We start from the raw sequence: 25122 nt of genomic DNA on the forward strand, positions 1-25122 counted from the left end.
ATATCAGCAGAGGTGCTCAATCAGCGTAGTAAATCGACCGTATCTAGGGCATTGTTTTCACCGTCGCTAAGGGACTGCCCCTTTTGTGACGTCATCGCGATAAGGTCAATACCATTTCACACCACTTAAAGTAACAATAATCAGATAATCTGTCAGGCATTCAGAGCTGATGAGGGTCCTGATTAGCTAGGGGTAGATAAGGCTACTACTGATAGGGGCTGCCTAGAGATAAGGCTGTAGTATGGAAGACCCCTATTGATTTTCAGGTCAAAGGTCAAGGTGACAGTGCCAAAGAACGTATTCACACTATGGCTGCCACTACAACTGACAGCCCGTATAGGGGGAAATGCATGTTTTACAAACAGCCCTTGTTTTTAAGATTTTTTGATGCTGCGTTTTGTGTAATAATTCTTACACATGTATTGTTGTCATTGTTGTACCTAAATCTTATATGCGTAGTTGAGTCATATTAACAAATGTTAAGGCCACTTGAACAGAACTGTTGTTTTATTGTTTAGTATTTTATTGTTTTATATATTTCAGATCCTGATTTGTACTGAAGGATTAGCTGCTATTTGAATTCTCGTCTGTATGTACATTTTATTTCATTATGGACTGAAAAGCATTCCTACATTATTAAATGAAGTGAACTGTGAACTATCTTATTTATGATGTCTTGTTTATTGGGATACAACACAGCCGTAGCCATCCGGGTTACAGTATTATACATGTAGACTATTTTAACAGAATTATACTTTTACTACATGTACTTTAACATGTAAAACTTCATACACTAGAGTATCAAAATTGGCGACAGGTTCATTGTCTAATGTTGTGAAACGTTGGCCTTTGGTTGAAAAGTTTTATTGTACATCTTGTGTTTGAATTTATCCGTGTTTCAGTGTTAATTTTAACTTCTAAGGTTGATAAACTTTTGGAACTAGCTTTATTGTTTTCATATTTCACAAGAAATATACTTGAACGATATGAACAAACAGGTTTCAGCATTATAAACAGTAACAAAATGGCAACAGGTTCATTGTCTTCGGTTCCAAAACGTTTGCGTATGGTTGAAGACTTTTCTTGCACATGTTGTTTAGAGCAGAATCTTACGGAATCTGCAGACATTTATTGTGAACAATGTTTAAGGTTTTATTGTAAAAAATGTGTTATCCTGCATAGTCAGTTGTTTACAAAACATATGACATGTGGAAGGGAGGATATTAAGAAATGGCCAGTTTCTAAGGCGGTGGAAGATTTTCTCAGGAAGTGTGAGGTGCATGCGGATGAATCACTGACACAGTTTTGCCATGACCACGGTCAGCTGTGCTGCTCTGCATGTATTGGAACAATTCACAGGTATCTCACACATTTATATTTCTTTAGTTATTAATAATTATGCCCCCCTTCGAAGAAGAGGGGGTATATTGCTTTGCTCATGTCCGTCGGTCGGTTTGTCCACCAGGTGGTTTCCGGATGATAACTCAAGAACGCATACGCCTAGGATCATGAAACTTCATAGGTAGATTGATCATGACTCGCAGATGACCCCTATTGATTTTAAGTTCACTAGGTCCAGGGCTTGCACTAAGAAATAAATTTTGGAAGTCCTGACTTCCTGCCCTTTACTTATGGAAGTCCCACTCAAAAATGTTGGAAGTCCAAACAACTTTAATGTTGATGTTAACAGAATGTCAACTGCGTAAATGATCACAAACTCTTCCCATCCATTTTGGGTCACTGTACATCTGTGAAAGTAACTAGATATATCTTACAACAAGGCGGAGACTACCCTAGGCTTTAAAAATAGGGAGAAGTTTGGAAAATCAGGGTACACTGTAACTCCAATATAGTGCGGTCCGTTATAACGCTGTGTCCAATATAACGCGGGGGGTCCTTGGATCCCGTTTTTTCTCCAACCTTCCATTTCTGATTCAAATCCATGTTATGCAACTTCATGTATTTTCAGAAAATTCAAAGAAGCCGTCGATCACAGCTTGATTGCTTTATCCGTCCGCTTAACTGATTTTAATCGATTAGAGGTTGAACGACACTCGACAGTTAATTGGTTGTGTAATGTCAAAAAAGGTGTGAAAACTCGCGAGTCTGTGTTTATTACATGTATTCCCTATCAGAGCGGTTCAGTGCGCTAATTTCAATACGGCAAGTGCAAGCGGAATAATTATCAAATTAAAGTTATTTAAAGGGATCTTTTCACGCTTTGGTAAATTGACAAAATTGAAAAAAGTTGTTTCAGATTCGTAAGTTTTCGTTTTAGTTATGATATTTGTGAGGAAACAGTAATACTGAACATTAACCATGCTCTAATATAGCCATTATATGCATCTTTTGACGATTTTAAAACCTAAAAATTATAAAGCGTTGCAACGCGAAACGATTGAATAATTTGGAGAGTTCTGTTTTTGTCGTTAAATTTTGTGAAACTACGAAGATTGCTTATATAAGGTATAAAATATGTCACGTATGTGTACTCGGCGTAATAGCTCAGTAGGCTAAAGCGTTTTTACTTCAGGACTCTTGCAGGACTCCAGGGGTCACTGGTTCGAAACCTGCTCCGGGCAACGTTCTTTTCCTTTTTTAAATTTTTTTCTTGATTTTTTACTGGAGCTTTTATGATCCAATGGTTACATTTATCAATATAACGCATTTAATGAATAATTTAAAAAAATGCCCAAATCTGTGAAAAGGCCCCTTTAAAACGATTACCTGTTTATGTTTTGTATTTATCGTGTATGGTATTTCATTGTATAAACTATGGCTGTGTAAGTGTGTTATCGTTTATTATATGCTACACATGCTTGATAAATGAAAATATCTGTGTGTGAGATGCACTTAAATTTGTGCCCGTTATCTGAAAGTCCACGGAAAGCACGTTTTTCACATGCTGCATATGACGCAATAAAATGTTTTTTTGTATATGTATCGTATTGCATTCAATCTAATTTTAAATTCGCTCGTCCAATGAAAGCTGTGTCCCAAAATGCACTGTACTAATTTTTCTGAAAAATGGCGTATGCATATGAATTTGTTTTCAAAATTCGTAAACATATTTCTTGTCATAAATGTTTAACATTATTTTTTCGTAAGTGATGTTGTAATTATATTGGATTATCGGATAAATGTGCACATTAAAAAAGCGGTATGTATACTGTAATCGTTCGATTCGGTTTGTATGCATGTATTTGCGGATGACAACACAGCATGACATAACACAGGACCTATATAATAGGCTATACTTTACATGTTTTTATAGCCCTCTTAATTAAATAAGCTCAAAACTTATAACGCTGTCCGTTTATAACGCTGTTGCGTGGCTTGGACCCTGTCATCCGCGTTATATTGGAGTTACAGTGTATAAGTTTGTGCAAACAATAGCGACTTAAAAAAACAAAACATGTTAATTTCAAAACTTTGATTATTTCTTTCATTTTACTATGTTCATTTGTAAAAACAATAAATTCTCATTAAAATCTATGTAATCATAACACATTTAAGTCATTCAACACATTTAAGTAATTTGAGATATGTGCGGTTGCACATTTTCATCACATATTTATTGTCATTTTATTGTCCTCATTCCTATGACTGCATTTGCAACAAAACACAATCTTAATGAATGGTCATGATGGAGCATCTAGTATATCAATTACTGTTTATCCGAATACTATATATGTCCGAAATATGTACACTTAATAAATGCCTTACCAGTTAAACTTTAATAATCCAAACTTTCCTTGTTGTTATCTGGTTTAACAAACCTTATCAAATATTTGTTACATTTTGTAAATCCATTTAATGTTTTCTCCATTATTGAACCAACATTACTTGTAATTTGAATCGCCAGCTTTGAACTGAACGCGGGTTGAATGTTACAATAGGTCAGCCATTTGCAATGTCGAAAATCATGACGTAGCAATTTAATTCTACTCGGATAATTTATATCTAATCAAGGAAATGTGTTTTCTGAATGTTTCTTACTAGTAAAATGACTTGTTAGTATAGAAAATGAACTGTGATTCCAGTTTATATAAGATGGTTATTACTCGTAATTATCGGTGGATTAACAAACTGAGAAAACTCGCGGGACCTAATACGGTAGTGAATCTACGTTATTAATTAAACTTTGATCAATTTTGTTTTTCTTTAATTATTTTTGCCTTCTTTCTTTTACCGTACCGTCTGCCCAAAACCAGCAATTATCTCCTAATCATTAGACAACATATGGCACGCGCAGAGACACGAGTGTGTTGTTAAAGCAACCAATTTTAAGCGACTGCTTTGTCACGGTCAATTTGCGATCCGCGCGGGGGGTAAATTGTGTAACCGTTAGATAAACAATAAACTTGCTAATCACCTGCGGGCGGTAGCAAATATAAGGAGGCGGAGTTTAGACTGATCGAGACGTGTGCAAAACACATTGAGTGGGCAGAAAGCAGTGTTGATTGAAGTGTTATTTTAATCGACAGCTTACGTCACGGATTGCTATTTTCGGCGTATGACCAATTTTAAGGAAGTACAGTGGACGTCATGGCTTTTTTTTATCGGCGTATGGAAACAATTATCGGGCGTAATATACAGCCGTACGCCGCTTAGTGCAAGCCCTGCTAGGTCAAAGGTCAAGGTCACGGTGACCCGAAATAGTAAATTGGTTTCCGGATGATAACTCAAGAACGCATACGCCTAGGATCATGAAACTTCATGGGTAGATTGATCATGACTTGCAGATGACCCCTATTGATTTTGAGGTCACTAGGTCAAAGGTCAAGGTCACGGTGACCCGAAATAGTAAAATGGTTTCCGGATGATAACTCAAGAATGCATGAACTTCATGGGTAGATTGATCATGACTCGCAGATGACCCCAGATGACGCACTGTTTATTTGACGCTAGAATTTGTTAATGTAGCATTAGCATTAAAATTCGGAAGTGTGTTGCGGATTACAAATTTAAGAAAGCTCATTTCAGAATCAAACGAAACATTAACATTGTGCGTAATTTATTCAACGATAATTTGTTAAAGCGCACTTAGTGCCATATCGCTTATTAAAACGTGAAAATAATTAATATGAAAGTAGCATAAATCTAGGTTTCTAAGCTACACAAATGTACATGTAGGTGTATATATTTTCTCTCAATCTGCCGCGTATGTATGCGGCGGATTTACTCCGTGAAAGTAGGCAAGGTTAAAACAGACTGCGTCATTGCGCAGATTGATGCCAAGTGCCTCAGAAATACGCCTGTGAACACTCGACACGCCCGCCGCAAACTAAATTTTGGGCCGTGGCGTACATGTAGCCGCGTATTATGTTTGTTCCGCGTTGGCTGTAATATAGATCAAGCATCTAAAAAAAATGAAACCACTTCTGTCATATTAACATAGTATAATTTAAAAACTGTAAACTGTAAGGGGGTGCTCAACACTACACTTCTACAGACAAATATTGTATGAAATAAATATTATTTATGACCAAAATAGTTTTTTTTTAGAGTTGGTCAATGTTAATTTGGAGTAGACAGATAATACTAATAGTAGTACTATACACAAATTGGTTTCATACATTAAAACAATTGTTTCACAAAGTACATAGCATAAAGGGATATGCTATATGGTTTTCAACACATGTCAATTGTTTAAGGATAATATTTTTTCGGGTCAGGTAAAAAAAAGCCTTCAAAGTGCTAACTGTAAAAGTTGTATGGCCATAATTGGTATATAAGTTGCGATTGAAATTTCGCTGATGACAAGTGTTATTGTGTATTATGTTTGAATGCTTTTACAAACATATTACACTACGCGTCCCGCGATTTTTGCCTAAATCACCAACACTCGGTGGTCATTATTTATTTTGGGTTAAAAATTATCGCGATCTCGCGCGTTTCATCACGCTAGGTCGAGCATGATCACCGTGTATGCATAAATATCTCCGCGGTGATTCACCGCGATTCACCCCGTTCGCGGTCAACGCAGTGAAGAACGATTTTCCTACGTTACATGTACATGTCTAATCTTCACAAAGATTATAGCAATATGGGATTATTAGCATTGTTGGCAGATATAAGAGAGTAGCCTTTTAAAAATTTCAACATGTATCTCACGCCCATGTCCCCGACAGGTTATTTTTTACTTTTTAAATGCTGCGTATAAAACAAAACAGTGTTCATACCTAGCTGTATGATGCCGCAACTGGAGGAGTGATAATTGCGTTATTGGTTATGCAATTAACAGTTTGAAGCCATGGAGAACTCATAACTGATTGTAATGTAATCGTCGTATTTTCTCCGAGTCTCTCGATTCCCCGATACATACGTTTCAACTGTCTCAATCACATTCATGCAACTTCTTTCGTCTTTATCCATTGCTCGATAATCCCCCATATGCCCTATTTCCATTTTAAAAGCGAATTCTGGTTAATATTGATGATAAGAGTCCCAAAGAATGTCATACACGCTGTATTGTAACCATTGCGCTGTTTCAGTTCTTTCATTATTGAAACAATTATTGTATTGTATACTGACTACACACTTAAGTGTCATGTTCAGTTCATGATCTTCTTCAACGACCAATAAACAACTTAATTTATATTTAGATTAAATGCAACATGTACACATCATTTTCTGGGAATCAAGAAAGTGAGTTTATTTTGTGAAAATAAACCAATATCTGTTTATTGAATTTGTCAAACTTTTTTATATATATATATATATATATATTAGCAATTCTAATGAAAATAAATATCGTTATTTTAAATGTTTTAAGCAATTTAAATTTTAAAAAAGAAAAGTCTTTCTCTGAGAGCATATATGGGTAACAGCTATACAATCATTGTTTTGACAGACAACGCATGCTTATCTTAAGTTTGTTTCTGGTAATACACCGGATATTGGATGTTTGGGGCTTGATTGGATAATAAAACAAAGATGCAGTCGGCGGTTTTCAGTAGAACTTTTGTACAAACCAACCAGGGCTCAACATTAACCTAAAAACCAACTTGCCCTGCTGGGCAAGAACTTAAAAAATCTACTTGCCCTGAACGTAAAGCCACTTGCCCAAACAGGAAATATCACATTAACTTTAAACCTCATATTTTTTAATAAAGATCAAAATGATACACCACAAAACCTTTTTTATTTTTGAACATTTAACAAAATGATTAGAGCAATTAAAGTGTAATTAAAGTCTAAATTAAATGCTCTTTGTTCTTTTTTGCACTTGCCCAGGCGGACAACTAGATTATAAAATAACTTGCCCGGACCCAACTTTTACTTGCCAGGGGCAATAGGACAACCATTAATGTTGAGCCCTGCCAACTTAATCAACAGTGCACATGCTTATCTAACATTTAAGGATCATTCAACACGGGTCCAAGCAACTAGCATGGACCATAATAGACAGTCCTATGGTTACATTTAGTAGCACACGTGGTCAGAAACTAACAAGTTCGAGTAATAAAGCAAAGAGATTATGATCTGAAAAATTGCATGGGGTCCGAAATGAAACAGAATGCCACCAAATCAAACAATTCACCGCCTAATTTTAAGTGTAACAAACTATGTTTGAAACATTTAAAATAACGATAATTCCGAATGATCACAGCTTCCATTTTCAAAAGTATAGGCTGTTCAACATTGCTCAAGAAATTGTAAAGACAAACGATTAGTAATGTTTCATTAAATGATTTTATTCAAATGGTCAACATTATTTATATATATGTGTCGTCTGTGTATTTGAGCAATTCTCAAGCAAATAGATATCGTTTATTTCGACGTTTAAAGCAAGTCTTGTTTCCGATTTTAAACTATAAAAATTTCCTCGGTATGGTTACTGACCTACACAATCATTGACAGATGACATCCGATGGTAATTGTATGAAGTATGCAGAGAAGCTGAAGAAATGTTAAAACAATCGCGTAGAAGTAAAAATATCAGGTTATTATCTGTACCTGTTTCTTTCTAAGTGAATACTCGTTGTGGCTGCGGAGAAACTTCGAGAACAAAAGAATCTGTAGCCGCGAACTTTGTTGGTTTTGCGTGAGCCGTACTGTACAATTGTTATTTCAACAAATAAAGATATTGTTTGTAAATCAGGATTTGACATTCAGCAAGTACGGTGTTTACTTTCATATTGGAATACATTTTCGCGATCTAATGTGATCGTCAATAGTGATGACATTAGTTAATAAGTTGAAATTTAAATCTAGTTGTCACCGCGAATCAAGGCGATTTGCGGTGTTTTCGCAATGATTCTACAGCTGATCTTTATCGCCAGATGGTCGCCGTGAAATCACCTTGAATCAACCACAGAGTGGATTCACCGCAATTTGCGGCGTCACTGCGATTTGCCATGTCGGCCCTAAAGCGGTGGTCGGTGATTTAGGCAAAAATCGCGGGGCGCGTAGTGTACGCTTATATCTTGCTTATTTTGTGAAAACTTTCAAAATATTCTTGTCCTTAACTCTAGGATCTAGGGCTACCACATTTCGTATGTAGTGAGATACAGTTGTCCTCTACAAAGTTTGCTCAAATTATGCCCCTGGGGTTAAATTTGACCTAGCCCAGGGGGTCACAAAAGTGTACATTTGCTTAAATAGGGCCTATATTTAAGTATTTGCACACGCCAAGAATATTTTCAGCCTTTTTCAGCAGTAGAGCAATACAGGGCCATCATGGCCCTCTTGTACTTGTTTGTTAACTTGCAGAAAATGCACTTCTTGAAAAAAAAAGAATGAATTTGCCTTTCTTTTTGGAAATTTTCAGACAGCAATTTGGAATTTCGTAGTTTTTCTTCAATTGGGAAAGTTTACCTTTTATAGGTACTTTATAAAGAAGAAAAATCGCTGGGTTGCATTTGATAAGACGCTTATCACAGGCTAGAATGATAATACTCGGACTATATTTAGAAATAGAGGACCCTTTTGTAAGAAGCAGGGTCATTTTGCTTTGCATCTGTTCTTTAGTCCGTTGGTCCGTAGACCAATTGTGTTCTACAATATATCTAAGGAATGCTTTGACCTACAGCCAGGCAACATGTTTTATGTTTACATTGAGAAAAATTAAGAGGTCAATCCGTTTTAAGGTCAATAGGTCAAAGGTCACAGAAGATTATAACATGAAATTATAAAGATTTAGTAGTCAGTTTTAGTTCCTGTTATACCCATAATAATATTATAAGCAGATTTTCAATTATGATAAAAGTTATATTACAGTACTGCCATTATTAAATGCATTTAATCATTGAATTTTAACCCCTTTAAGACAACTGCATTAATGTCAAAAAATTATGAAGAAACATATGGAGTTGCACAAGTTTACCTGACAATTAATATGTCACGGTGACTCAACTTAGAAAAATGGTATTCGGATGATAACTCAAGAATGCTTACGCCTAGGATCATGAAACTTCAAAAGTACATTGATCATCACTGGCAGATCACCCCTATTGATTTTCAGGTAACTAGGTCAAAGGTCAAGGTCACAGTGACTTGAAACAGTAAAATGGTTTCCTGATGATAACTCAAGAATAATTAGGAACATTTTGAACAAACATATGGAGTTGCACACGCTAACTAGACCATTCAAACATTTAACAATGGCGTCTTTACTTTTCCACAAATAGATCACATGACAACAACAAAAGCAAAATAATCACAAGAGGTTAAATAGCAACAAATATTGGGAGATAGTAGACCAGGTTGCATGTCATATGTCGCCCATCACAGGCTAGACTGTACATACTGAGTTTGGGAATAGACATTAAATATACGTCATGCTAGTTTTTTTGTGGGATGGAAGAGCATTAATGATCTTTTCTTGCATGTGTTATTATGGATAGTGTGGTCAAGGTGTACAATGATACTAAAACTGAAAACAATATAAACTACTAGAAATGTATTCTTAGTACATGGATACCTCTACAATCCAATTTGTCCCACAACTGCACAAATGTCTTTAAATTATGAACAAACATATGGAGTTGCACACGTTAACCTGACAATTACTATGTTACTGTAGAAGTATCCCTCTATTTGAGTAACGCTTCTCACAATTGAAAAAATATTATTGTTTGGTTAAAGGGATTGTCACATAACTCTTCTTATGTAAAAAAAAACTTTAAAAAAATATCAAGGTGCATAATTTCACATGGTGGGTTATACTTTAAGAATAGTTCATCCCTCTATCAGCTGTACTCTTTGAGTTACTCACAACACAATTTTAAATGTGATTTCTTTGCTAAACAGGGCCATAACTCTGGGTATGTTGAAAAAGACATATCAAACTATGCATGTTGGTAAAATTACACAATGATAAATATTTATGTAAAGTGATAGTCCTCTTGTAGCAAGCAATACTGTTTATTTTACACTGCACATATGTTAAAATGTCATTTTTGTATAAATATAAGACATTACTACAATTATGATGAAAACAACAGAAACAACATATAGAAGTGCGCATTAGCTCACATGCCTGGTTACTGTACTTTAAAGTTGCAGGAATACATGTTGAGTTATATAAGCCAGAAAAGTCACGCAGATGGATGGAAAAGTGCAAATCTATATACCTCCATATTAACCCTTTGAATGCTGGGAAATTTGTCGTCTGCTAAAATGTCGTCTGCTGAATTTGTAAAATAAGCATTTTCTTCATTTTTTCAAAGAATACTATCAGAATAGCAAACAGTTTGGATCCTGATGAGACGCCACGTTCTGTGGCGTCTCATCTGGATCCAAACTGTTTGCAAAGGCCTTTAAAATTCAGCTCCAGCGCTTTAAGGGTTAAGCCCAAGAAGCGTTAATTTATTGTCCATGTATGTTTTTATTTGACACTTTATACTTGTTTGAAGCATTACATAATATCACTTACTATTCCTTAGTATGTACATGTATTAATTGTTTATTTCAGCCAGTGCAGTAAAGTGACCCAGATTTCGGAGCTGACCAACTCGCAGCCCACAGGCCTAGAGGGGCTGTCAGTGGAGCTGGAAACTGTCCTGGGGGAAATTAAAACCCTGCAAATCAGTCAGAAGGCCAGCATTCAGTCATTGCAGAGAACATACAAGGAACATAGTGCAGTTATGATAGAGCAAATGCTTGGCAATTTAAATACTTATATAGATGAATGTGATAATAATTCTGTGGGTACATCAGGCGGAAATGAGCAATATTTAAAAGAAGAGATGTGTAGGAGTGTTCTCTCTATCGTGAATGAATTTGATAATATTACTACGAAGGAACTTAACGAGATGAAAGATGAAGTTTTAAGTATTAAAGAGTCAGTTACAAGTTCTATTCATAAATGCACCACTCTTCACAATGACTTGTCACAATTCCATGAACTTGTTCAGAAAATTGGAGATAATAAGGAGCTCTGTCTTATAGCCAGCATAAAATGTAAGCATATAATACAGCAAGCATTGACTCTGCTAGGAAAGTCAGGCAAGGCGTTTAACGTCCAGCGGAAGTCTGTGCACAATGTGAGAATACCAAGTGATTCATATGAATGTAGTATTGAAGGCATATGTGTTCTGACTGATGGGCAGGTGCTGGTCGCAGACTCGAAGAATAAGAGGATCAAGCTGCTGAACCAGCAGTACCAGGTGGTGAATCACTGGGATGTGACTGCTGGGCCACGGGCTATATGTTTGATCACACCCAGTGAGGTTGCAGCGGCTGTGGATACTTTCAACAAACATGAGGTCCAGTTTATCACTGTCAACCAGGGAAAGCTTGTTTCTGGCAGGAAGTTTCAGTTACAACATGAATGTACATGTATTACCCATCACCAAGGAGACCTTTTTGTCACCTCTGGTAAAGAATTGTACAAATACACGCTGAATGGCAAACAGCTCTGCAGACTCTACCAAGATAGATCAGCTGATTTGACAGGTAAGAATCATGGTGAATCCATCCTGATTACATGTGTATTATGTACAGGGATTTGTCTAGCCATTGTGGGAAAAGGAGTCTAGTCAAATTGTGTTATTTTAAATTCATACAATGACAAATTTGGGAATTTTTATTGACTAAATGAACCGAGTTGGGATTTATTTTTTGAATCAACAAATATTGACCCATTAGGCCTTTATCTTGTTATTTTGAAATAAATAATATAAATTATAGTTACATACTTTGTGAGATGATAATAAAATAAAATTCAGATGTAATAGCAAAAAAACCTGCTGATGTATTATAAAAAAATTGTTCTTTAATTCATATGTGCCCTTGAATACTACAGTACATAGTAGCCAAAAGAAGATTCAGAAATATTGATTATAAACATGAGTAATGAAATATTTTGACTGTCACTACATGACATGTCTATAAATAGAAACTGAGTTCCTGGCAGTGAGACACTTTCTGACCTGGTCTTAATTTTGTGGTTGTAAAATGATTGTACATGTACAATATGTTTACCTGTTGATAGAACTGTGTAATTGTTTCCATCTGTGTACTTGTTTTGCTTCAATTCATATCTTACTCAACAGTCGCATTTCAACATGTCAAATGTTAACTAAATAGCTCTGCTACTGAAGTTTATTGTCACGCTTAACTATTAAATTATTGAAATGTATGCATATATTTTAGATGTGTAAAGGCCTCTTTATAGCAACATATGCGTAATACAATATCACTGCAGTATGTTTAATAAGATTATTTAACATTAACAGTAATTCAATATCTTGATGTTACTCTGTTTTGCAGTATACAAGTGTGCTGTGAGTCCCACAGGGTACAACAAGCTTCTCACCCTGGCCAGGGATGGCACACTCCTGGCTACATACACAGACCCAGCACTAGTGGGCCCACTTGGTCTACATGTGACCCCTGCAGGCCAGGTGCTGGTCTGTGGAGCCTGGTCCGACACTGTACTACAGGTGGGCTGGGAGGGAAAGAGTAAGCTGGCTACGCTGGCTACTCATAAGGATGGAGTGAGGTGGCCAGAGTCAGTCTGCTACAGCAGCACCACATCATCCATCATTGTGGGACTGGGGGGGAAGGACAACATCCTGGTGTTCAGAGTGGAATAGTGTGTACATGTATGTATTAGTTGTTGTAATTAGTGATTAGTATTTCAATGACAATGTGTTGTTTAGCATACAAACATAGTAGTGTGTGATGTTACAATACAACATTGTTTGTGTAGTTAAAGATACAAATAATTTATGTGCACATATTGTTATCTGATTATACAATGTGAGGGTTTTTGTTTGAACATTAGATGTAATGCATATTATGTTATGTTGTCATAACGTTTGTGTCATAATGGTCCTAACATTTAGTTCTTGTAAACTTTGCATGAAAAAACAAAGCATTTCAACTGAAAATTTAATATTTCTACATATATGCACATGTACATAGCAACTGAGGCTATTTTTAGACTTTCATTTCTATAAACACCATGCCATGTAAGAAATGTATATGGATGAATACTTTTTTAATAAAATATGAAATTGTTTAAGTTATCTTTGGAGGAGTATATATTGATATTTTACGCAACGTTTACAGAAAGGTTACACTTGATGTGAGATTTATTAATTTGCCATATTTTATGATGTTGAACATGTCTTATTGATTGTTATTAAATTTATATCAGTGTGTGTGAGTCCTAAATATACATACAAGAAATACATCAAGCTATTCTGCTGCTTTAGTTGCTGCTGGGTCGGGACAACGATGCTGAGGATGTGGGGGACAAGCATGACGCAGAAGGTAAAAGAGACGCTTTGTCAGGCCTTTTCTTGGCCACTTTGGGAAAAAATGCAATTTTGGGATTTTGAATTTGTTTTGTGCTAAAAGTCCATTGATTTGGGAAAAACACATTTAATATAAGTTTTAATTATACTTCAAATTATAGGAATAAAATCCTATTATAATAGTTATAAACTTTGTTAGATCTAATTGAAACATAATTGAGATATAATTTTCATAAGGAACAGCATATAACACGCTTTGGGTATTGGTCCGTTAAACAGACCCATGAATACTCAAGGAAAAGCCCTGCATGTGTATTTCCTGTTTATTAAGATGAGGTGGCAAAGAATGGTATGAATTTACATAAGGTAAAATATCCTTTTAAATTGTTTGTTTATTGTAAAATCATATATATTCGTCCGCATGTTATTTCGTGGTTAAAAAAAGACTTTCATGGACGTGGTAGTTAATGCATGACTTTCTCAGTTTGGAAACAATAAATATGGAATTTGTGTAAGTTATTTTCCAGTGTGTTTGTATTTAATTTGTGGATCGTTTAACCCTTAAAATCAATAAAAAAAATGTCCCGCGAATAATAGTGTTTTTGCAGTGTATAAATAAGTGAAGTGTACGAGAATGATATGATATGATTTCACAGAAGGTAAAATGGCGTCTATTCTTGTGTATATCGTGTTTTCAGTACAAATTATTTTACTTGATGATCAATAACTCAAACCCTTTTCCAGCTCGATGCTTTATAACTTACCCATACAGACTCCTCAGAAACACAACACCGCAATAATTTCTGTCATCCCCATGCAGGCCTTGAGTTTTTGTAAAGCTGTAAGATATTTAATTAAGCCTATTTGATTGGAATCTATTCCCTCTAATGCCGTATAGAGTCTTATTGCGAGGAGGTGTTAAGTTTTCATTGAGTATACAGTGTTGTTTTTTTTAGTCAAAACAGGCCCCGTCACAAAGGAGCATGATTTACATAAAACCACCATTTTTTCACAGGATATTATGCGTTCTTGTTAGTTTCATGGAATAAATGCGTTTTGTTTCATGGAATTAACGAGTATTGAAAAGTGTAAAGAAAAATAATTAAATTGGAAAATTTGTATGGGAAAATAATGAAAACAAGCAAATTCGTTGAATTGATAGCACACGCCAATATGCTTCTGGACACAAAAGTATTATATTTGACACTCAAAACAACAATGTTTCAAGATACAAAGGGCCAAAACTCCGTTATGAACAGATGGTGTACATTGCCATTTGGCGTGCATCATCCTCTTATCCATATATATTCTCATTTCATATTTCAATAAAATCGGCCAAAGCACTTCAAAAATATGGCTCCGGCCACACAAAAAGCATTTTCAAGATACAAAGGGCCATAACTCTATTATTAACTGATGGTGTACCATGCCATTTGGCGTGGATCATCCTCTTATCCATATGCATACTCATACCAAGTTTCAATGAAATCCGCCAAAGCACTTACAAGATATGGCTCCAGACAGACGGGCGGACGGACGGAAAGACGGACGGACGGAAGGACTGACAGACAACGCAAAACAGTATCCCTCCGCCTATGGCAGGGGATAATAAAAAGTACAGAATCTCGTATTGAGCACATCTAAACTCACAAATTCGCACTGAAAGAAGCCCAAACACGTTTTAATAATATTATATTTATTCTTCGATATAGCATAAAAGAAGTTTACAGTATATTTACTGTATTCTGTTATATAAGTTAATATTATTTGCTCTTGAAAGCCCTTTATAAAGTTAAGCACCGACAATGGAAGCCATATGTCTTATCAGGCATTATTATAATAATTTTCATTGTTCAAACATTTTTACGTAAAGGATCAATCTGAAGTTTGGCATGCACATTGAGGATAGATGAAAAATGATAAGGAAGTGCATATTTTTTGCGTTTTAAACAGTTCAGGTTGTCTTATAGGTTACATTATACTAAATAATCGTTTCATGTAGGGCTGTACTGACTAAAAAAATCATATTTTACTCGAAGCCATGTTTTACACTTTAGACTGGTGTTCTGACTTATCTCTTGGATATATTGGAAGGGAAAGAAAGGTGCTCAGTATTTAATCCCTGACATATGATAAAGTTAGAGACTAAAGTACAAGTTTGACCTGAAAACAGTTACATTGCACTAGAAAATGGCCGCAAAATTTAAGGCGCAAAAGAAGTAGAGTTTGATTTGAGTAAAGTAAATGTTTGGTTTAACATGACATATCTTTTTTATTGCTTAAATCGATTCAGCTTAGAATGAACTTTCAGAAAAAGTATCGTTATGGTGGTCTCTATGTTCAAAATGTTGCATTTATTTTCTCTTTAAGTTGTCGCGTTTACATTGAATTATATAGGGAAATCATTAAGTATATTGTGGCCTTTAATAAATTTAGCTTACACTAACAAGGGAGAGAACTGTCAATATGTACCAGCAGTGAGTTGTTGCCATTAAATTGTTTCATATTTATTAATTTGTAATATGTCTTACAACTTTTATGACATGATGGTTTACTTTGGAATTGTTGTCTAGTGTGAATTTAAACAGAGTTTAACACCAAAGACCTGTAAAGGCATGGTAAAAATGGTGTGTGTGTTTTTGTTACTTTGGGAATACATAAATATGAAGTTTTTGCCTCCCATTTATTATTATCCCCCGCCATAGGTGGAGGGATATTGTTTTGGCGTTGTCCGTCCGTCCGTCTTTTCGTCCATCCATTCGTACGGAGCCAAATCTTGGAAGTTCTTTAGCGGATTGCATCAAGATGATTTACCTTTTGTTTTTGTTGTTATGCAGGAAAAACTGGCTAAAAACATCAATGAGCCACGCTGTGAAAAAATAGAGCTTAATGCATGTGCTTAGATTGTAGTCCCAGATTATCCTGTGCAGTCCACACAGGCTACTTAGGGACAACAATTACCTCTTTAAAGGTATGTTTTGTTGAAAATAAGTATCTTCTTTTGTGAAAATCCAGTATCGTCAGAAAGTGTCCTCCCTGATTTGCTTATGTGGATTTCACATGCTAATCTGGGACGAAAGCTTCTTATATTGATGAGCGGCAAATTGGCTTATAAAATTACACTGAAAGTTAAGTAAGAATAATAATTATGAATTTACAGGTTATTAAAGCATTAGCCAACACTTAATGTTTTAATACGAAATGGTTTAATTGCATTAATTTTCATGATTTGCTATTTAGGACAAGGCACCAATTAAATTCCAAATTAGAAATTCAGATAATTATGTTTTGCTGTTGAAAACCTTCACATCCAATCAAGAGGCATGTATGTAGTGTATTATACATTGTAATATAAAAATGTGTTACAAGTTCATATCCCCCACTCTAGTGTTGTTGTTTTCAGGTGAGCACCAGCATTGATATCCAGTTGGCCAAGCAACAGCACCAGTCCGGCCTGCAGGAGCCCCAATACTAAATGATCCTTTGCCTTCCCTGATCCCTACCTCCTCCCACTGGACCTCCGGCCACAAAGGGTCAGCATCATAACACAAGTCTGTTCTGCAATAAATCCTCAGCACGTCAAGTTTTCACGCGCTGTTATGAACAGCTGAAATGTCTGTGTTGAGATTTCCCCAAGCAAGCCCGAGTAGTTTTGTTTAGCTCTAGTGCCCGAGTGGGATGAGTGTTACAGAAGCGAGACGTTATAGCAGCACTTATGGTAACGCTAACAGTTGACGCTAACAGTTAGTTCTCGCTGTGGACATCACGAAGAATCTCACGAAGGATTAAACGTTGAATAGTTTGTTTAATTCTTTATAAGACAGCTATATATTCAGCGAGGAACGGGAGCAAATCAAGGAACAATCGAAACGATTCATTCAGAAGTATATCTGCTGTAGATAGTTAGGACAGTAGAAGCGTTACGGACTATCCTCAGCGCACAATATATTCATGTGGTGTGCCTCAGACGCAAATTCCCCACATTATTGAAAACAAGTTGCTAAAAAGTCAACACGTACGGTTTTGCACTCCGAGCCCAAAGAGCATCGCATTGAATTGAGACTAAAGAAGGCTTAAAAACGTGACAACAGTTTTGTTGTATGGTACAGTATGCCCTTCGACTCAACCCGAAGTTAATCAGAACTCAAACTCGGCCCTTAACAATATCCGCGAGGCCAGCATATCAGCTCAGCTTCTGAGCTTCAGGTGAGACCTTACAGTGTTATTAATTTTGTCAAAGATTTGGCCTAAATTCAGCCCCATTCCTCAAAAAGTCTATTTTTTTATAAATATTTACTGGTTAAAATTTACAATGCAATATTTGCCAAAACAAGTGTTTGATAGATTGCAACAATGAGTCACTTTCCTTATAAAGCCCTATATGTTGAAACTTAGTACAATTAAAATACAAATCAAAAATTCTAAATTTATAAGTATTTGTGTTCACGTATAACTGATTATGATCTAATATGATTTTTATTTAAATTAGAAACCGGATGTTTGCAAAGACAAAATCACTATACTGCTTTCATATCTTTATGCACACACTTTCAACGCCAGTGACTAAACTTTACATCTAAGGTCTGTCTTACAAAAACAATGGCATAAAATGTAGACATCAACTAGTATCGATTCAATATCACGTACATATAATAGATTTAACCATAATAGGCTATAATTACTAGTGTAATGGCTCCTGGTAGCAAGACAGAGTATCATATACTTAATTCACCATAGACTTTCATCTGTTTTTGCATTTATGTCTAATCCATGGGCAATACGTGTTTGATCAAGTACTCATATACTTACAGTATTGTTTCTTATGACTTGTTGTATTGTCTAACATTTAAAGTTGTTTAGTCTCGCGTAATAGTTGTGCACATTTAAATGTGTACAGTCTCATATTTTAAGTTGTTCAGTGTCATGTTAAAAGTTGTATTGTTTTACAGTTAAAGTTGCCGAGTATCACATTTAAAATTATGTAGTCTTACATTTAAAGTTGTTAATTCTCACATTTAAAGTTGTAAAGGTTCACAATGAAAGTTGTTGTAGTCAAAACTATTAAGGGGGAAAGTCTCGCACTTAAAATTACTGAAGTCATGCCTGTTTTTTAAAATTTATTTTTATGCCCCCGGTAGGGTGGCAAAATGGCAGTTGAACTGTCTGTCAGTCCGTCCCTCTGAAAACATTAATATAGGCCATAACTTTTGCAATATTAAAAATCATAATGTGATATTTGGCATGCATGTGTATCTCATAGAGTCACAAAATTTAAGTGGTGTAAGGTCAAAGTCATCCTTGAAGATAAAAGGTAAAAACAAACAAATCCAATGGAAGTACCGGTAACACGCTTAAAAGGGAGATAATTTATATTTATCATTTGGCAAGTACAGATCATTTTTACAAGGGAAGTAATATTTGTAAGGGGGTATAATCAAAATCAAAAATATATAATCAAAGCGGCGCAGTAGGGGCATTGTGTTTCTGACAAACACATCTCTTGTTAAAAAAAAGTATTACACATTGCTATGAACTGTACTTTACTATGTATTTTTCGCGGTTTAAAACCCAAAAATTTCAAAATTAAGTTTTTTGGGTATAACATATTGATACAACAAATAAAATGCTTTGGGTATGGGTCTGTTTAACAGACCCATAAATACACCAGTAAAGCGCCGACTTGTGTAATTCCTGTTTATTTAGAATGCAAAAAAAGATGAGGTTGTAAAGAGCAGTATGAATTTACATAAGGAAAAATATCCTCTTTAATTGTTTGTATATTACAAAGTCATTGATATTTGTCCATATGAAATGTCGTCATAAAAAACCCGTTTATGGACACAGCAGTTAATGCATGGATTTTTCAAATGGGAAAAATAAATAGGTTTTTATGTCAGTTATTTTCCGGTGTTTTGTGATACATTTGTGGATCAGTCGACTCTTAAAATCAACAAAAAATAATGTCTCACAATTAATAATGATTTTACAGTGTTACTTGTGTATTAAGAATTTTAAAAATGAAGAGGAAAAGAATGATATGATTTCACAGAAGGTAAAATGGTGTCTTTTCTTATGTATATCCTTTTAAAAACACAACTTCTTTTACTTGAGGATCAATAACTAAAAACCTTTTTCAGCTCGATGCTTCCCAACTTACTCATAAGAAACCTCATTAACACAACACCTCGAGAATTTATGTCATTCCAATGCAGACCTTGAGTTTTTAAAAAAGTGTGAGATATTTAATTAAGCTTGGAATGCCTTGGTTGTATAGAGCCTGTTTGCAAGGAGATGTAGAGTTTTTAGTATGTATATAGACAATCCCAGAATCGATAATATGGGCGCCGCCATATTGGCTATTACGTAACCCGCAATTGAAAACGGTACTGAAGAATATGACAGATTACAACGTTATCATAGTGCACGCCCGCTTTATTCCAATAAACAGTACTTTATGACTTCGCACATTAGGATTGAAAACAAGTGAAACATGAAACCAAGTGTCAATATGTATCACATCGTAAATCAATATAATTTAAATTTAAAATATACACGATTGATTCATAAAATGTGTCTTTGCAACAATATTCAGTGACAACACGTAATGTTTAAGGCCAAGTTGGCATTTTTAAGCATACCTTTCAGCATAATGCCTTTTTATAAAATTTAATTATTTCTTTATGAAATATAATTATTCAAGCATAATTATAAAGGTATAGAAATATCTAAAGTGTGAAGTAAACGTTGTGATTTTAGCGTAAATAGTGCCGGAGATATTAACAAAGATCTATCAATATATAAAGATTGGAAACATCCATTCAGACCATATTTTTTGGATAGATCTTTGATATTAATTAGATAGATTTAAGATCGATGTAGACAATTAAATTGATATCTGTCTTTGTTTAAGCTTATATTATTTCTTATTAAATGTCGTACTTTCTATACTTTCCGGAGATATTCATTAAGAAACGTTGTACATGTAAGATTAAAGACTTAGGACGACTTCTTTAATTGAATAATACATCTCTTTGTTTGTCTAAACAGTTACCATTTCGCTATTAATATTTCTCTTGTAGGTGTCATTTTAAAGGTAATATACAAATCTATAGCCGAAATGAAGTTTGTGATTCTAAAATTGTTTTGTAAATCTTTATAGAAACTCTGTAAGATTTTTAAGTAGAGATTTTTTTTTTTTTTAAATTATGTATCTAGTTTAGTCTAAAACTAAAGTGGTTTTGAGCAATATTTTATTTAAAAATCGCTCTCAAGCTAATACAAAAATAACTAGCCAAAAATGAATTTTGTGATTTAAATGAACAAGTTTCGGAGTTATTCGCTTGCAAAACTGTGTAAGATGTCAGGATATGTCATACTTTTTTTATTGAAAAGGACAGCTTTTGTCTACAACTTTCTTATATTATTATTTAAATAACGTTTTACATGTTGCCTGAAATATTATTAAATTTTCTTAATAACATCTTAATTCACAATTGAAATGTTCAACATGAAAAGTAATGAGCCTTAAATAAACTTAAATAGTTCCAATTGTGTTCTCTAGATTTCCTAAACGTACGTCTTTATTAAATGTTCGTAAAACGGTCAAATTTTACGCTTAAAAAATAAAAACACGCTCAAAATAAGTGATTGATTTTTCTTAAATTACGGATTATAAATGACAGCAACATACATCTCTTGAAAAAAAAGATCAGCGATAAAGGCGCGAACGAATTCGCTCAATGGGAGGCGATGTTCCAAGTGTGGATTAAACGCGTTTATGGGTTTGCCCGTGACACCACATGTCTGCACATGTGTTGATATCGAAATTTAGATAAGATATCACGCGTCACCTTTAAATAACATGTTAAATGACAATCAAGACCTTATTCATGCCAGGGACCTACACAAATAGGTCCAAGTCCATGCTGTGTGTTATTACTCTTAAATGAATGCAGATGAACCTTATTTCTACTAATTACGTAATTTATATTAATTTTAAAAAAACACGAACTATTATCTGGTTGTCAGATCGATAACAGAAACTCTTTAAATCCTAAAATATATTTGATAAACCCATTTCGTTTATATACATATAAAGGTCCATGTTTATTTCTTCAGTACCGTTTTGGAGGCGCGCGAGAGTATTCAGGGGCGGGTAATCCGCGAGGTTTCGATTTCTGGGATTGTCTATAGTGTTGCTGTTATTTGTCAAAATTGGGGTCTGAAATCGACCCCATTTACAATCCTAAAACAATGTATTTTTCCCAAACAACTGCCTTAAATTTCCATTGAAGAAACACCAAGAATATTCCCTATTAGAAGGACTCCGGCCTCATTCCACAAACTTAAGTTAAGTCTGCTTACAGTCTGTTGTTGAGTGTTTTTTCAAGAAACATATGTGCCTCCCTCTGGGATAATGGGACTAAATGCATGTGTGTAAAGTGTGGTCCCAGATTAGCCTGTGTAGTCTGTACAGGGACTAAATGCATGTGTGTAAAGTGTGGTCCCAGATTAGCCTGTGTAGTCTGTACAGGGACTAAATGCATGTGTGTAAAGTGTGGTCCCAGATTAGCCTGTTTAGTCTGTACAGGGACTAAATGCATGTGTGTAAAGTGTGGTCCCAGATTAGCATGTGTAGTATGTACAGGGACTAAATGCATGTGTGTAAAGTGTGGTCCCAGATTAGCCTGTTTAGTCTGTACAGGGACTAAATGCATGTGTGTAAAGTGTGGTCCCAGATTAGCCTGTGTAGTCTGTACAGCGACTAAATGCATTTGTGTAAAGTGTGGTCCCAGATTAGCATGTGTAGTCTGTACAGGGACTAAATGCATGTGTGTAAAGTGAAGTGCCAGATTAGCCTGTGTAGTCTGTACAGGGACTAAATGCATGTGTGTAAAGGGTGGTCCCAGATTAGCCTGTGTAGTCTGTACAGGGACTAAATGCATGTGTGTGAAGTGTGGTCCCAGATTAGCCTGTGTAGTCTGCACAGGGACTAAATACATGTGTGTAAAGTGTGGTCCCAGATTAGCCTGTGTAGTCTGTACAGGGACTAAATGCATGTGTGTAAAGTGTCGTTCCAGATTAGCCTGTGTAGTCTGTACAGGGACTAAATGCATGTGTGTAAAGTGTCGTTCCAGATTAGCCTGTGTAGTCTGTACAGGCAAATCAGGGACGATACTTTCCGCATTTACGGAATTTTTCTTATATAGGAAGTCTCTTCTTTAAAAACAATCTGTCTAGTGGAAAGTGTTGTACTTTATAAGCCTGTGTGGCTGTACAGGCCAATCTAGAACAAAACTTAGTGCACAATTTATAAAGACCTGTTTTCTAAGAATGAGGCTCAAAGTAAGTCCCCCTACCATCTGTTAACGAGTTGTACAAGATAATACCAGGTGAGCCTCGTTCTGGGAAAAGGGTGCTTAATGCATGTTAAATGCCATCTACAGATAAGCCTGTGCAGTGGGCACACAGATGATACTTTCCGTTTTTGAGGAAATTTTCGTTGAAAGGGAATTTGTATGCCCCCGGTAGGGTGGCATATAGCTGTTGAACTGTCCGTCAGTCAGTCAGTCAGTATGTCAGTCTCTCCGTCCGTCTGAAAAAAACTTTAACATTGGCCATAACTTTTGCAATATTGAAGATAGCAACTTGATATTTGGCATGCAAGTGTATCTCATGGAGCTGCACATTTTGAGTTAAAAGTTCAAGGTCAAGATAATCCTTCAAGGTCTAGGGTCGAAAATACAAATCCAAGGAAGTAATAAGCTTTAATGGATGATAATTATCTGACCTGCCAAATAAAATATTTTTTTAATATATCAAAGCGGCCGTCAGTAGGGGGGCATTGTGTTTCTGACAAACAAATCATGGTAAAAGGTCAAGGTCATTCTTCAAGGTCTACGGTCGAAATACAAATCCAGGGGAAGTAATAAGCTTAAAGGGAGATAATTATTATATATAATCATATGAAACCATACAACTGAAGCATAATCTAAATGACATTTTATGGTCAAGCCAAGCACACAATGACACTTTTTGGCAGACAAGTATCTTAGGTACGTTAAGGTAACCTGGGAATCTACAATCACGGTAGTGGTTTATTATTAATTGCTACTAAAATAGAGATTTGACAGAGGCAATTATTTTCAAGGGAAGTAATTTATATAATTATAAATCTCAGATTATATATTACCCTATCAAGAATTTAAGTTATTTTCTCAGTTACTGTACATATTTTGTATTTGTTTATTAATAACTTAAATGATTGATTTGTCAAAGATTTTTTATGCCCCCTTTCCATCACACTTTGCGTTTAGGTTTTGAAAAATGCCTCATAAATTCTATGTCCCTTGAGATATAACCTTCATATTTGGTATGCTTGGTATATGGACAAGGCCTTTCCATACGCACTAAATTTTTACCCCTGTGACCTTGACCTTGAACTTAGGGTCCGCATTTTAGGTTTCGAAATCTGCGTTTAGGTTTTGAAAAGTGCTCATAACTTCTATATCCATTGAGATATAACCTTCATATTTGGTATGCATGTGTATACGAACAAGGCCTTTCCATACGCACACAAATTTGACCCCCTGGACCTTAACTTTGAACTTAGGGTCCGCGTTTAGGTTTCGAAATCTGCATAAGGTTTTGAAAAAAGCTCATAACTTCTATCAAGCGTTTATTGGGGGCATAAGTCAACCTATGGTGACAGCTCTTGTTTTTTAAATGATATATATAACTATCATTTCTTTCCTGTACTAATTTGTGAATGGTTGGTTTCATTACTTACATGTGGACTTGTGTACACAGATACATGTACATGATGAACTGTGGCAATGATCTCTTTGATAACCACAGGCCTTGCTGGTCAGTGATGTCTGACCTTGGTCATTTTTTTTACTGTCTACAGACCGCCCACACCGAAGTAGGGTGGCATATAGCAGTTGAACTGTCAGTCCATCTGTCTGTCGTTGTCCGAAAACTTAAACATTGGCCATAACTTTTGCAATATTGAAGATAGGAACTTGATATTTGGCATGCATGTGTATCTCATGAAGCAGCACATTTGAGTGGTGAAAGTCAAGGCCATCCTTTAATGTTGAAGGTGAATAACAAAATCCAAGGGAAGTAATAAGCTTAAGGGAGATTATTCTATATCTGCCAAATGATAAATAGAATTTATTTCAAAGCGGCGCAGTAGGGGGCATTTTGTTTCTGACGAACACATCTCTTGATTTCTAAACAAAAATCAAGTCTAGTAAAAAAGTGTGTCTCAGGTTAGCCTCTGAGGACTCCACTGGCTTATGTGGGAAGACACTATACACATTGGATTACGTCCGTTCTTAGGAGCGATGCTCAGTTCAGTCCGTTTAAGGGTTGTATTTATACATTCTTATGAGAATAAATTTGG

The 25122-nt window shown here is 35.4% G+C and overlaps 2 protein-coding genes and 1 long non-coding RNA gene across 4 annotated transcripts in view; 2 read left to right on the plus strand and 1 right to left on the minus strand.

Annotated features, from left to right (window-relative positions):
- The window catches only part of LOC127865546 (uncharacterized), a 37969-nt gene extending 25709 nt beyond the window's left edge, over positions 1-12260 (plus strand). Inside the window, exons 3-5 of the mRNA XM_052405389.1 lie at positions 544-1359; positions 10922-11719; positions 12254-12260. Of these exons, the coding sequence (XP_052261349.1) occupies positions 1025-1359; positions 10922-11719; positions 12254-12260 (1140 nt within the window). The 5' untranslated portion in view covers positions 544-1024. The remainder of the gene's footprint in view (positions 1-543; positions 1360-10921; positions 11720-12253) is intronic.
- LOC127864457 (cadherin-6-like) overlaps positions 1-25122 on the minus strand; it is a 210689-nt gene that overhangs the window by 112875 nt on the left and 72692 nt on the right. The window lies entirely within an intron of this gene.
- LOC127864466 (uncharacterized) lies at positions 12760-17916 on the plus strand. Its single transcript, XR_008042050.1, has 3 exons — positions 12760-13055; positions 13671-13728; positions 17116-17916. It is a non-coding gene; the product is annotated as an uncharacterized LOC127864466 (long non-coding RNA).

This window comes from Dreissena polymorpha, chromosome 1, assembly GCF_020536995.1.
Source record: "Dreissena polymorpha isolate Duluth1 chromosome 1, UMN_Dpol_1.0, whole genome shotgun sequence".
Lineage (NCBI taxonomy): Eukaryota > Metazoa > Mollusca > Bivalvia > Myida > Dreissenidae > Dreissena > Dreissena polymorpha.